General features: G+C 35.5%; 2 protein-coding genes across 4 annotated transcripts in view; one reads left to right on the forward strand and one right to left on the reverse strand.

The window, feature by feature from the left end:
• Positions 1 to 13,597, reverse strand: part of LOC108108504 (protein phosphatase 1 regulatory subunit 16A) — a 44,058-nt gene that overhangs the window by 29,859 nt on the left and 602 nt on the right. For all 3 annotated transcript variants that reach the window (XM_017216570.2, XM_017216573.2, XM_041818285.1), the window contains one exon: positions 13,165 to 13,317. The gene's annotated coding sequence lies outside the window, so the exon portion shown is untranslated. Of the gene's footprint in view, positions 1 to 13,164; positions 13,318 to 13,597 lie in introns of those variants that run through there.
• On the forward strand, positions 9,475 to 13,158 carry LOC108108505. Its single transcript, XM_017216574.2, has 3 exons — positions 9,475 to 10,584; positions 10,641 to 10,958; positions 11,014 to 13,158. The coding sequence occupies exons 1-3, from the start codon at positions 10,525 to 10,527 to the stop codon at positions 11,176 to 11,178; spliced, it is 543 nt and encodes a 180-aa protein (XP_017072063.1). The 5' UTR covers positions 9,475 to 10,524; the 3' UTR covers positions 11,179 to 13,158.

The raw sequence follows: 13,597 nt of genomic DNA on the forward strand, positions 1-13,597 counted from the left end.
AGGCAAAAAGAAAAACCTTGCGAGGAAAATTCAAGTTGAACCGGCTGCTTCAGATGCTATTTGTGCTTTTGGCATTTTCCCGTTTTCATCTTTTCATCTGCTGCTATTTCTTCTCGCTCATCTGCTGTGCATCTTTGGCCTGCATTGTTTACATTTCTCTCAACGGTTATTTATTTGCCTTTTACTTTTACGTGCGGAAACAACGGGAAATTTGCCTGGGCTTGTACTTTTTTGTGTACTCTTATTTTTGCTCTTTTGTTACTGTTGCCTTTTGCTTTGCTTTTCCGCTGCTTTTTGCAAATGTTTTTTATGGGGTGTTGAAAACCACTTTGTTAAACAAACTTGTAGCTGTTCTTTTTCTACACACAAAACAAAAATATGAATTTTTGGAAATATTTCAAGTTGTGATAGGAAGTACAAAGTTTTTGATACGTTTTGATATCAGGAAAACGTATTTTAAGTTGATCTAAAATATTATTGTTTTTATTTTAGCTTCAAAATTTTTAATTTTTTTAATAAATAACAATTTAATGTATGCTTAGATTTATTATAATCAATTTCATTCTCCAATTATTTTCCGTGTACCCAACTCATTTCACCTTTTTTACCCTTATTTCCTGAAGTATACCCCTTTCTCCTCCTTTGTTATTGTTATAAAGAAGCCTTAAAGACCTCCAAAGGGCAAGTTCCATAATTTGTATTGGCATTGTGAGGTTTTCCCTGTTACGCCCTGTTTCACCTGCTTCACCTTTTCTAATTATTTGATTGCCGATAAGAGGGCTGAAATGCGTAATATAAATAACAATAAATGGATGACGTTGATGGGGCGTGGATAAAGCATTTTGTGGCTCCTGATTTTTTCCAAATGGGATGTACCTAAATGAACCAAATGGTTTGCCTTGTTCTGCTGATCCTTATCACCGTTTATTTTGTATTTTATAAACTTTTTTATAAAATAAACAGCTGCTGCGGATTAGTCACTTGACTAAAAACATTGGAACTTTCAAAGATTAAATCATGACTAACAGGGCGACAGTAAAAAGCGGTAACTTTGAGTAAAATATGATTTCAAAGCTCAAAATTTTTATCTCAACAGACTTCCCAGGCTGCGTATTTGTTCATTCAATTAGAGGTATTCACACATAAAATAAGATGTTTACTTACTCTAGACAGTTATCTTATCAAACTCTACTAGCTATTGTTATCTAACCTCCATGCTAATGAACTCTTCAAGGTTTTAATATCTAATAATATAAATTACATAAAACAAATGCTTAAAACTTAAGTAAGCAAATTAAACTTTGTTTATTTTGAAGACCTGAAAAATTAAGTGTACGTTCGCAGAACATTTTAAGCAGGAACAATATGCCTTCAAACTTTTTAGTTTATTTAGAGATATATCCCTGTAGTATTTAGCTCTTGTGAGGCAATATGGAATCAAACTTCCTAGAAAATCTCATTTAAACCAACTTCTAACCAACTTTAACCAAACACGAACTGACACCCAAACGAATTTGGTCGGATTGAAAATTCCGAAACAAACAAGAAAATACATATATCTTGAAGCTATCTTCGGATTCCGGACTCAGACAGCCGCATCCACAGCCCTAACCTCCTCGAACAACCAGGACATCCAGCCATACTGCCATTTCTTACCATTCCGACACCACGTGCTCCCATTGAAGGTCAACCTTGGCGGAGGCTAGGTGGGGGATTCCCCCGTCCAAAGAACCTTTCAGGCGCAACATGTCGCTTTGTTTCCACTTTGCTCTCCATTCTCCCGCAAATCTTTTTTTTCTTTTTTTTTTTTGTGTGGCTCTAGCAATATCCGTCTTCTCCTCCCCCTTCTTCCCCACACAGAGAATAAAGAATGCCGTATAAATATTTATAGAATAAATAATAAATATAGACTATATCCTAGATAACTATCTTAGATATTTAAGATCTAATTCGTTCATTTATCTATTCTTCAATATAGTGAGATAAGCTAAAAGCTAAATTACCTCTTCAGAAAAAATATCTATAAATATTATGGATATTTTTGTAATATTTCTCAATCATATTTGTAACTGCTAATTAAATATTATTCGAAAATGTTACCAATTGTGTTAAAAAGAAGCGTGATAAGCCCGTCCTCTAAAATACCTTCAGAACTAAAATCTTTGAAATAAAATGAGAATATTTTAAAGAATTTTCTCTTTAAATATATAAAGAGATTTACTAAAATATGTTCTTGTTATTTTTTTTTCAGTTTTTAACTGAGTTTGTGACTCCAGCGCAATTTTTCTCCTCTTCAGCCCCCATTGGCCTTAACCCCTACCCTTTTCCTGACGCCCGTGGTCTGCCCCAACTTTGTTGTTTTCGTTGTGCGTGGTCGCTGCTGCTGGCATTACATTGTTTGCTTTTGTTTAGCGGTGTAGACCGCCTCTCAGCCACCTCTTACTCTTTGTCTCCGACGACTCCGACTCTTTCTCCAGCGAGTGCAGCTGCAGAGAAAACTTTTTAACCAAATTACCCTTGGGGGAATAGGGCACTTCAGTTAAACAATAAACCAAAACCAAAGGCTTCACTGGCATGAAAATAAGTTGTAAATATTTAATCAAAATAAAATGCAATTCAATGAAGTATTACACTTAATCAGCCTATTAATTGGAATTTTTTTAATAAGCTTTAATCGTATTGTTGGTGAGCATCAAAATTGTAAATCCTTCTAAAAGTATTAAGTTCGACGGTTCATTTATAGTTTTTATATGTTCCTCATTTAATTTGTTTTTATTGAAGGAATTTTTTGTAGTTTTTTACTTAAATTTTAAAGATTTTTTTTGGGACAACTGCATTGGTTTGTTCATAAGACTTAAAATCCACATGATTAAATAATTGATTATTGACTTCTCTTACACAAAAAAATCGAGCTGTCAAGGATTAATCAACTTTATAAAGCATTCTATTTCACTTCATGATTAGCAGTTGTTAGGCAATTTGCTCAATTCTACTAGAATTAATACTTATTCCATTAAGTAATACATTTTATCCATATTTTACTAATGATTTTTATAGTGCTCAAGTAAGGGTATCCCCCAGTTACCGTTTATCCCAAATACATAACCTCCCAAATTCGACTTTCTGTTTATTTTTTGGCCAGAAAGTTAGCTGGCAACAGTGTTGCGCCGGATCTGTTGGCCCTGTTGTTGTTGACGTGGTTACTATTACAGTTACTATTACTGTTAGAGAGGAGTGGAATCCACCTAGGAAAAACTCCGGGGAAGCTGTTACATGGGAAATATTTGTACGACAGGAAATGCGCAAATATTGCAGCACTGGGCGGAAAGAGATGAATTCGCTGATGGGTATTTCCATTTTGCAGAATTCGACAAACTTTTGTCTTTGTGTGTAGATGCTAGTTGGTAGATGCAGACGGGAGATAGTTGGAAAATTGTTTTACCGGCACGCGTTTCTCTGAGGGAAATGGCTTTAGTTTTAGTTTTTGCCTTTTTGTTTTTGTTTTTCAAGTTGCAGGTGCGTCAAGGTAGAACAGTTAACTGGGTTAAATGCTGGCTTAGTCGGTTTAGCTGCTCCAATAGCTGCCCCTAAAATTCGGTTGAGTGTTTTTAATTGCATATGTCCCTCTATGTCTCCCTTGATGCTCTGACCACCACCTGACCACTAATTAATATGAAATTCAGCAACTATAGGGGGGAGGCAGTTGGGTGTTTATTCAGTGGCCAGCGGGTTCATTAAAATGGCAAACAAAGTAAATAAACCCGAGTGAAAATGGAACAAAAAGTTATCCAGTAGCTTTTCCACGTTTTTATTTGTTTTGGTTTGCGTTTTGCTTTTTGGTTTTTTTGTGTGGTGGCCCACAAATTTTGTTTTAATTGAATTTTCCTCGTCGACTTTATTGAAATTACATTTTTGATGACATTAAAATTTCAAGCGATTTTTTGTGACAATTTCTTTTTTTTATTGTCCTGTCAAGTGTCGCTCACCAAACTGTTAATGGCACATAAATTTTTGATTGGTTTCTGAGCAAAGAGATTTCCTCGATAGAGTTAAAAAAGCAAACTCTTAAATTCTTTCCTTAAATTGTTTTTTTAAATTTACATCCTAAATTGGTTTTTCACATTGATGGCATATTTATGTGCATTTGGTTAACGAATTTATTATGTCGGTTTTAATGAAACTCAATCGATGTATTGTCTGTTTTAATAATTATTTTTTACCTTTAAGTATTCCACGCAAGCATTTATGATTTATTGCGGGCAATTACATTCGAGGGGAAATTAAATTATCAGCATGGTCGGCGTTTTATATCAGCTTAAAGCTTATCAAAAGAGTTCACAGACAAGAAAACAATAATCATAAGTAATGCGATTGAGAGGTGATGACTCAATGAATACCCTGGAATTCAATAGGAGAGCATATCTTCTTAAAATATTTACTAAAAAGTAATTTATTCCTGTAGCAATAATCCTTAAAACGTATGATGGTTATATAGAAAATAATCTTTATTAATTGTTAATATTATTGTTAATTTTTTAAATAAATTTTATCAATAACATATACTCCTTTTTTAACGGATTACGAGGTATCACAAATATTGACCGCACCACATTTCGGGTGACTAATTGGCCACGAAAGTGGGAAAAACCGGCACATGAAATTTATACAATTTTATGGCCAATTAGTGGTATCTCATAAACTGTTTCTTTTGGCTCCCAAAATACGTCTAAAATGTGGCCTAGAAGCGCAGTTTTCTATCTCTATCCGACCAGCTATATAAATTCGCAAGAGAGAAGGAAAATGGATTTCAAAGAACATGGCAAGGAAATTTCTTTGAAATGCGTTTCGATTTCAAATTGAAACCAATTACGGCTAGAAAAAGTTGAAAAATAAGAAAATAATTCTCAAAGCAAGTTGAGTTGAGCGAAATTGCTTTTTGTTAAATGACCAACAATTTTTTACCCAGCTTGGCAAAGAATTCTCTTTGAATTTCCTTTGGAGCCGAGATTTCTCGCTCTCTCTCTCTCTCGCTCTGTCGTTTAATGCCATTAACAGCTTGTCAAAGCCATGGCCAAAGTCGTGAGTTATTAAAAAAAATCAGTGAATGGTCTTAAGCACCTGGTCGAGTAGCCAGGTAGACGGTGGCAGGGGATAAGGATGGAAAAAACTTTTGCCACGGTTATTATGAAAAAAACTGAATGAGTTCCTCTCTTATTTATACAGGAAAAAAACTTGTTCGATTATATTATAAATAAATTTTACATTTTAAACTATTAAATGGGAATTTTCTGAAATATATATAAAAAATGATTTTATCATTCTCAGAAACTTAAATTAAATCAAATAAAACTCAATTCTCAAAAAGGTTAAGATGGGATAAACACATTTTCTCTAAATTCTATAAACCACATTTTCAGTGTTGGCCGAAAAAGTTTCAATGCCCTCCAGCCCCATCCTGACTCAATCTTTCTCTTCCTTTCAAGCTCTCTTCTTTTATGGCTTTCAGCGCGGTACTTCTTCTTGACATTTTTAACTAGCCCACTTTTGCAGTCTCGCCGTGAAATGTGATTGCAACTCGAGTGCTTAACGTCACCCACACACCAACTGCACTACAAATATATTCAGTCACATATCTGTATCTGTATCTGTATCTTTACAGTGCGTTGCAAAAGCACCCTTGTTAATATAAGCCCCTTTAATATATATTTCTAGTCTAATTATTTACTAAAGATTATTTTCTATAAAAATTGTAATTTATTTTTAATAGAATAATATTTATGCCCATAAAGTATTTAAATCTGCAATAATCAGTTTAAGAAGTTTAAAAATATTTTAATCAAACAAATCGTGATAGCTTGTATAAGCAAATCTCATTACCTTTCAAACCTTTAGCGGAAATAAAGCCATAACTTAAACTGCAAATTATCACCTCTTATCGGTTTGAAAACCCACTGTTCGCACATATATAGTATAGATTTATGTATATCTATGTAGAATGTCTTGTGGCTGCCTGGCTGACTGACAGTCACGGGTTTATTTCAGTTAATTATCGCACGCCAGCAGCAGGTTAAACCGTTGAGGTGGGGGAGGAAGCGAAAAGGGGAGAGGTCCAAGTATGGCCACGCCGCACTTTTCCCCTTCAGGCCACCTAACCTAACCTTTATTGACTGACATTTCGCCTCGAATGATCTAATCAAAAACAAGTTGAATTTGAATTGTTGTTGCTGCTACGGCGCTGTTATTGTTTTTGTTGGCTTGTCACTGGAACAGAACCGCTTTATAAGGTGGAACTGTTTTGGGGGTGGTGGGGCTGGAGGGACTTTCGGGGGGGTACTGTTATGACAGGCTCCTATATTTAGACTAATGTACGCCCAAATCGGATCGTTTGCGCTTCTAGATATTGCATTTTCAGTCTATTTGTCTGTCGCCCATGGATAATAAATTTTTTATAATATTTTATTTTCGTGTGACATCGAATTGCTTGGCTATATTTAGGTGGATGTAATCGTGGGGTGTTGGGTGTTGAATTAGTAAAATATAGAAAATAAGTGAACTATAAATACATGCTAGACGTAAAAGTGTACTATTTTATAAGAAAACTTGATGTTTACTTTGGTGTAAATCAGACTTGTTTAATTCTTTACTTTATTTTGAAGTTCTTTAAAATTATTGTAAAATTCTAGCAATGACTTGACTTTGCCTGAGTAAGAACTTAATAAAATGTTGAAGAAACTAATATATTTCCTCTTATTATAAGTTTCTTATTAAAGTTCTTTAAATTTAAACTATTACTCACCCTTTCTACCCCTATGTTTAGTTTTTCCTGAATCTTTAAATTATCTACCTTGATAATAACACAATCGCATTCCCACTTCCTTATAAGGAATGCGAATTTATTAATTGACCAATAAAAAAATGTATTGATAGCTTGACATTCCGTTATCAATATCAGTTAACTAAAAGCGACAAGAGAAGCCCCATGACCACATATCAAAATATATGAATGTGTGTGTGTGTATGAATTCCCACTAAAAGAATTTTCATTTTCGTTTTGGTCTTTTTTTCTAGATGGCTCTAATCATATCTGGAACATATGACCAAAGTTGAATGACAAGCCTTTGTTTTAGCATTCCGCAACAGCAATGAAAAACAGTTAAATAATCACAACAACAAAGCCAAAGAATTCTATTCAATTTTTCCGTTTTTGTTTTTTATCTTTCGACTGCGTTGACAGTTTTTGTTTTCCTATCGCAAATCAGCAGAAATAATAAAAAAAAAAAGAAGAAACAGAATCTGAAAAAATATAACAAAGTCGGTTGGCAATTAGAAAAAGCGTGAAATATTCACGAGACAGAAAACGAATTGCGGTTAGCGATAGAGAGGTAAAATCGCGTGCGGGGTCATCAACTGGCTGAGAGCCCAAGGGCAAAATTCCCCTTTTGGAATAAAAAACTTTTTGCCCGCAACAATAAATAATAAAAAACAAAACAAAAATAAGCCCCCAGGAAAAGGCCAGTAAAAGAAGCAACAAAAATAAAAGAGAAACATAGAAAATAGAAGAGATTGAACAAAGACCAGAAGTTTGATTAATGGATATTACGTTGGTAAAGAGGAGGCAATTTAGAGTCGGCGAAACTTGGTCAGAAGAAAAATTATGAAAAGAAATGGAAAAGTTTCTTAACAACAAGGAAATTGCTCTGAAGTACTAAGAGGCCAACTGCCAACAGGCTAATTGCCGGACTTGGCTGATAAAATGGCCAACGAGGAGAGAGCTCAGGCGGATAAAAGGTGGAATTAAATCTACGGGGGTCCAAAAGCAACAGGTAAAGGTCAAAGATTGGATTCCAAAGAGTCAAATGGAAATGTACTTTTTTGCATGAGGTGAAAGCATTGCATTGTTTTTGTTGATTGGAAAATTGTTTAAAAATCATATCAAGAGGCTGATAATAGGCCAGACATATTTAAACAAATAACTTACTTATTAGCTTAATCTACTCAAGTTTAGAATTTCCTACCCCAAATTATCTCTGATTTTATGATAAGACTTTGCTCATAAAAAATCACAAAAACTGCCAGAGAAACTATTAAATGTCAAAATAAGCTAAATTTCGCTAACCCCAAAAGTCAAAAACTTCACTTTGATCACACTCTCTCTTTCCGTACATTTATCTCCTCCTTTTGGCCCGCATAACTTTTGGCATTCACCCACAGAAATGAAATAAAAACCGAAATAGAAGGCGAATAGCCCTGAACAAAACAAAAAGGGTAATAAAACAAAAATACGAGTAACTTTCGAGCTATTAGCTGGCAATTAAAACGGCAAATGAACTTTCAACTCGGCAGACAGGCAAACAGGCGGAGAGGCAGCCAAAATAGCCAAAAACTAAACCAAGCCGAAGAAAGTAAACAAAGCCGGCGATAAAGTCAAAGCCAAAAACTTCTGGTAGTCGCAATAGACAACAACGAAATAAACTGAGACAGCCGCAAATTAGTAAACAAAAGCACAATTGTTTGCTATGTTTAAGGGCGGAGGGTGCGGCGAGGGGGCGTGGCCGTGGGCGTGGGACTTTTGCATTAACAAAACAAAAACACAACATTGACACACCCACTGGAAAAGTTGTGTCAATGTGGTTCTTGTTGTTTGTTGTCGTCCAATTTTGGGGCGTCCAAAAACTCTGGGATAATAAAAGAACTCTGAAGAGGCAACCAAACAATGGCAAACGAAACTGGAACAAAAGTTCCGTCTCTCGTGCGATGATAATAAGCCGGACCAGGCGGAAAAACCAGGCCAAAACAAGTCTATTTGGGGCTGCCGGGCTAACTGATTCTGATCGAAATTCTAGCTGATTAAATTAAAGGCCACAGATGGGTCAGCAAGTGGAAACAAGGTCAGCGCAGATTGCCGATTCCGATAACAATAATTTAAGGGCCCAGATAGTCTCCAACTTAGACTTAAGTAAAGTTAAACAAGACAAACTTTAACTTTCCTTGGAACTGTATGAACTTGAGTCATTTCTGTTTACTTTGCGAACGAAATTTAGTTCAACTAAGCTAATGTTTTCGTTTCTCATATCCAAAGATTATTTTTGTAAAGTAGAATAAATTAAATTCTCAACAAGAGGAATTTTGTTTTCAAAATGTTAGCCCAAACTTAAACAGAATTTTAGAAGTTACATTGTTGTTCGAAATTCCTTTACACTTTGTAAATTTAAATTGAGAAATTTTACTACTTTTATGATCAAATATTTTTCAATTTTTTCGAATTTTACTTAAGCAAAGTTACAAAGTTTCTTTACAGTAAGAACACATTAATTGAGTTATTTTTTAAGAATTTATCTTCTTATATTATCTTAAGCAAATGCTTTATTGTATTTAATGATGTATGTGAAAGCAAATATTTTTAAAGTCACATAAACTACTTTATTTGTTTAGTTACGATTGCGGGAATGTAATTTAAATTGTAGAATATTTTAAATGTATTTTTTTTTTAATATTTTAAGTAAATATACAGCATCTTGAAGTAGGATAAAAACCCGTAGATAAGTTTTTAATTTAATTATCATTCTAGTTTTAATACTCATCTAAAAAATTACTTATTCTTTAGCCACGTTTTTCTTGGCATTATGAAATGTAGAAACTCATGTTGAACTCAACAAAAGGCTACATTCAGAACCTTATCTAATCGTATTGTTCGGTTGAGGGTTCTGAGAATTGTCCTCCTCCGAGTTACCTTTTCTCCTATTCTCATTTTCTCGCCGGGTTCATTCCAGTTTTCTCTGTCTCCCCCAAGTAATCATCTCGACAGCAGACACAATGGGATAACAAAAGTTGGGTCTCGTCTCTGTCCAGTTTGTTCCCTTCCAAGTTCCTCCTCCGTCGCGTTCACTTGGTTATTTGCCTGAGTTTTCGGACGGGTAATTCACGTGGCACTAATTGAATTAGTTAACTGACTTTTGAGTCTTATTCCTGGACTTGGAAACGATACCGTTAAGCATGATGAACTTGCAATAGAATGCAAAGTGCGCAATTAACAAGTGGCTGAAGGAAAAACCAAAAAAATCTGCTTTTATAAGTAAACGTAGACGAACTCAAGGGCCTGTTGAAAGGTCTGTTGTGTTTTTGGTTTCGGAATCTTGGATGTCTGGCCCAGTTCAACAGCAGCTGTTGCTGCCTTGCACCCTAATTAAACAGATGTGGGCAAACAAAAAGGAAGAACAACTTCCTCAATGTCAAATTTCAGTTCAAGGCATCAAATTTCAAACAATTTTGGGAGAATCCACAGTAATTGAGGAGCGAGAGATTCGAATAAAAAGTCATCAGTATTCTTTGCATTAATTTCCATTATCGGTTTTTTAAGTACCAACAATTTTGAAATTCCACCAATCTAATTGAGAAATAATTACATATTTATGAGTACAGCAAAATGGCTTAGAATATTAGTGATTCTTTCATCCGGAAAACTATCCGGAAAACTATCTACCTAAGCCAGTGCACATCATTTTTTACTAGTTTGGTAGTAGAACAATGAGGAATAACTTAATACCTCTCTTTGGAGCAGTTTTTGCTGTCAATTTTATGTTTAATGTGAGTGGAAAAATAGGTACTGCGACTAAGAACTTAACCATTTTGTAACCTTTCAGGATGCCGTTGTCTTTAGGTTCACAAATTTCGAGTGCAAAAGTTACAACGAGTCGTGGTTCGTTTTTCACTACTATCGACTTAAGGCCGTCAGTCGGGATAGAGTTCTGCTCAATGTGAATGGAACAATTCTTCATCCGGCCAATGATATTCAACTGAGGGGCAAAATGTTTAAAAAAGCCAGTGGTTTCAAACCATGGGTACTGGACTCTACTGTGGATGGCTGCAGATATATGCGAAAGCGTTATGATCCTTTCTTAAATATCGTGTTCAATATTTTTAAAGACTTCTCAAACATAAACCACACGTGTCCGTTTTTTGTAAGTTAGTTGATCTGCAAATCTATAAGTTATCACTTTAATATTTCTTTCATAGGGCCCTCAAGTTGTCAAGGATTTCTACCTTAGATCGGAACGCTTAGCTCTGCCCTTTCCATCGGGAGAGTATATGTTGGCATTGCTGTGGTACTTCGATAAGAAACGCATATTCGATACCAACGTCAGCTTTCTTTATCAAGAGGATCTGTTAAGAATGACTTAGAAGGATCTAAAATTATCAACTACCATAGAAATATATTTCATGTAAAATATTTTCTTTCAATTTTTGTTTATGGCAAATGGGATACTAACGCTAATTATAACAAGCATATGCTATTAATTAGCTAAACTCTTTGCTCTTTTCTAAAAATATTTACAATCTCTGAACCCAAAACTTAGCCAAAAATCAGGAAAGATTAAGAATGGCAAGGAATGTGATACAGAGTCCTTGACGGCTTAAGCGCTCGAAAGGCCCCTTGGGTAATAAATTAAAGTCAACAAAAGCGAGCGCTGATTAGTTGGCTATCGATGTCAGCCAGGTAAATAACAAAGTTTAACAAATTACGTCAGGCACGAATCGAAATGGCCAATAAAAAAATTTGCAAATCAATGCAAATGACGGGGCAAACAATGGACGGTGCGGGGAGTTGGGAATCGAGGGGTTTTGATACATAGGAGGCGGCACACAAAACCGAAAGCAGAATTAATTAAGCAAAGTGCGAGGGGGCTGGGGGAGGGCCCGAGATTAGCAAGCAAAAGATGTCAGTGTGTCACAAGGATGCCGATAAACGAGTTTCCCCCCTCTTTCGATTTTGAATATTAGACAAATTGAATTAGTTTTGTTTTTTCATCGAAAACAGGAAAAACGGGAAACTTCTGCCAAATGCTGATATAGAAGTCGAGATGCTCTGCGGTTAGCTATGCTTTAGTCAGGCTTTAGAAATACTTTCACTGAATAAACAAATGATTCATTAAAAATGATAAGAGAAGGTTTGCCAAAGATTCTCATTTCAATATCATTCTAACCACTTCAATTTTATTTGAAAGTATTACTAATTAATTTATCTAGCCCAAAGATAAGACATAGCTCATCTGTGCAGTTTCATTTATTTGTCTGCAGTGGCGTAGAATAATTTTCATTAATCAATTTTTAATCAGTTCTTCGAAACTAGTCAATTTATTAATATTTGATTGACCTGTTCCACACACTTTCCTTCTATTCCTAAAATTGTTGATGGCCTGTTCCGTTCGTTTAATGAAAGTGCATTCGCAGCGGCAGCAACAGTTGCTGCAACAAGTTGCACTTGCATGTGCCACTGTGCACCGAAGCATGCAGGTGAGAGAGAGAAGGATGGAGCGGTGTGCGAGTGGAATGGCGAGTCAGATGCCAAGTCACACACACAAACAATATGCTTTAGAATTTTAGTTTAATGATTTGTAACCGGTTTTCGAGGTGGCAACTCCCGTGAGACGGCTGCTGCATTTGCTGCAGGGTTATTTGTGCTCTGCCTTGCCTTACGCTCGCCCTCGCCGTCTCTCCATCATCCAACGCCTCTGTTTAATTACACCTCTTCCTACGAACAACTAAAAAAATAATAACAATAGCGGAAGTTATACAAAAGCCGCAGAACCGGCTGTATAACAAAAAAAAAAAAAAAGGGAAAAAAGAATATAAAAAAACAACAAGGGTTGCGATAAGGCGAAAAAGAGTGGAGTTACGGCAACTGCGAGAGTCGAACATGTGACGAAAGCAGTCGAGTTTAACAGCATTTAACTGTTGTTTACACTCTTGATTGCCCTTTGATGTTCTAACTAGTGCAGAAAAGCTCACACACCAATATACGGTTTGAATGGCTTATACTTACATATATATACTTAAGCATTTGAAATTAGAAATTCCTTTTGGAAAATTCGATCGTAAAAGATTTGGACTGTGAAAAATATTTCAATCCGTATTGATTGCTAGGAATTTCTCGAGATTCAAAAAGCAATTTCAGAGTCATCTATAAATATGCAGAAATCCTAACCAAAAATTATCTTATTAATGATTAGCAAAAATATAAAAATATATATAAAATATTGTTTTTTAAATAAAGAGTATGGCAGTATGGGAAAGCTAATGGAAACGTGTTTTCACATACAATTCCGAAACAATTTCTGCCTCAAGAGCGAGTCCGCGAAAAATTAAATGAAAATTAAACAGGCTTACCTCGAATCCGGGCGCTAAAATGGCCATTCAAGTCCAAATGCAAGGCGAGACTTTCCGTTTTTGTTGGTTTCATATACTTTTTATATATGTTTTTTTTTTCAAGTTGCTTTCAATCAAAGCGAATCAAATCGAAATGAGCAAATGGCACGGCTACTGCAAATTGTAAAAAATTGTATTTATTATAGACATTGACTTGGCGCACACTTTCACGGCACAATTAATTGGCTAGATTTTTCCCCATCTCTGCCACTAGCATCTCGGCCACTTCATTTTCCTCTTCTGGGCAAACAGCTGGCCAACTTGTTTGCACACATTTCGCACAGTGGAATGGACAAAAACTTTCGCTCGAAACGGATGCAGCCAGCAGCCAGCAGCCAGAAAGGAGATGAAGTGCCGGGGTGATGAGGAGTTCGTAACTGGTTTCTTGTAACAG

The sequence above is a fragment of the Drosophila eugracilis genome, unplaced genomic scaffold (genome assembly GCF_018153835.1).
Source record: "Drosophila eugracilis isolate 14026-0451.02 unplaced genomic scaffold, ASM1815383v1 contig_2154, whole genome shotgun sequence".
In the NCBI taxonomy this organism is placed as follows: Eukaryota; Metazoa; Arthropoda; class Insecta; order Diptera; family Drosophilidae; genus Drosophila; species Drosophila eugracilis.

What these genes read in the sequence shown, in the direction of transcription:
- LOC108108505 (XM_017216574.2), top strand. Translation starts at nt 10,525, where the DNA reads ATGAGGAATAACTTAATACCTCTCTTTGGAGCAGTTTTTGCTGTCAAT. An exon ending in CTGTCAATTTTATGTTTAAT is followed by an intron (nt 10,585 to 10,640) that starts GTGAGTGGAAAA and finishes GTAACCTTTCAG; the next exon opens with GATGCCGTTGTCTTTAGGTT. An exon ending in ACCACACGTGTCCGTTTTTT is followed by an intron (nt 10,959 to 11,013) that starts GTAAGTTAGTTG and finishes TTTCTTTCATAG; the next exon opens with GGCCCTCAAGTTGTCAAGGA.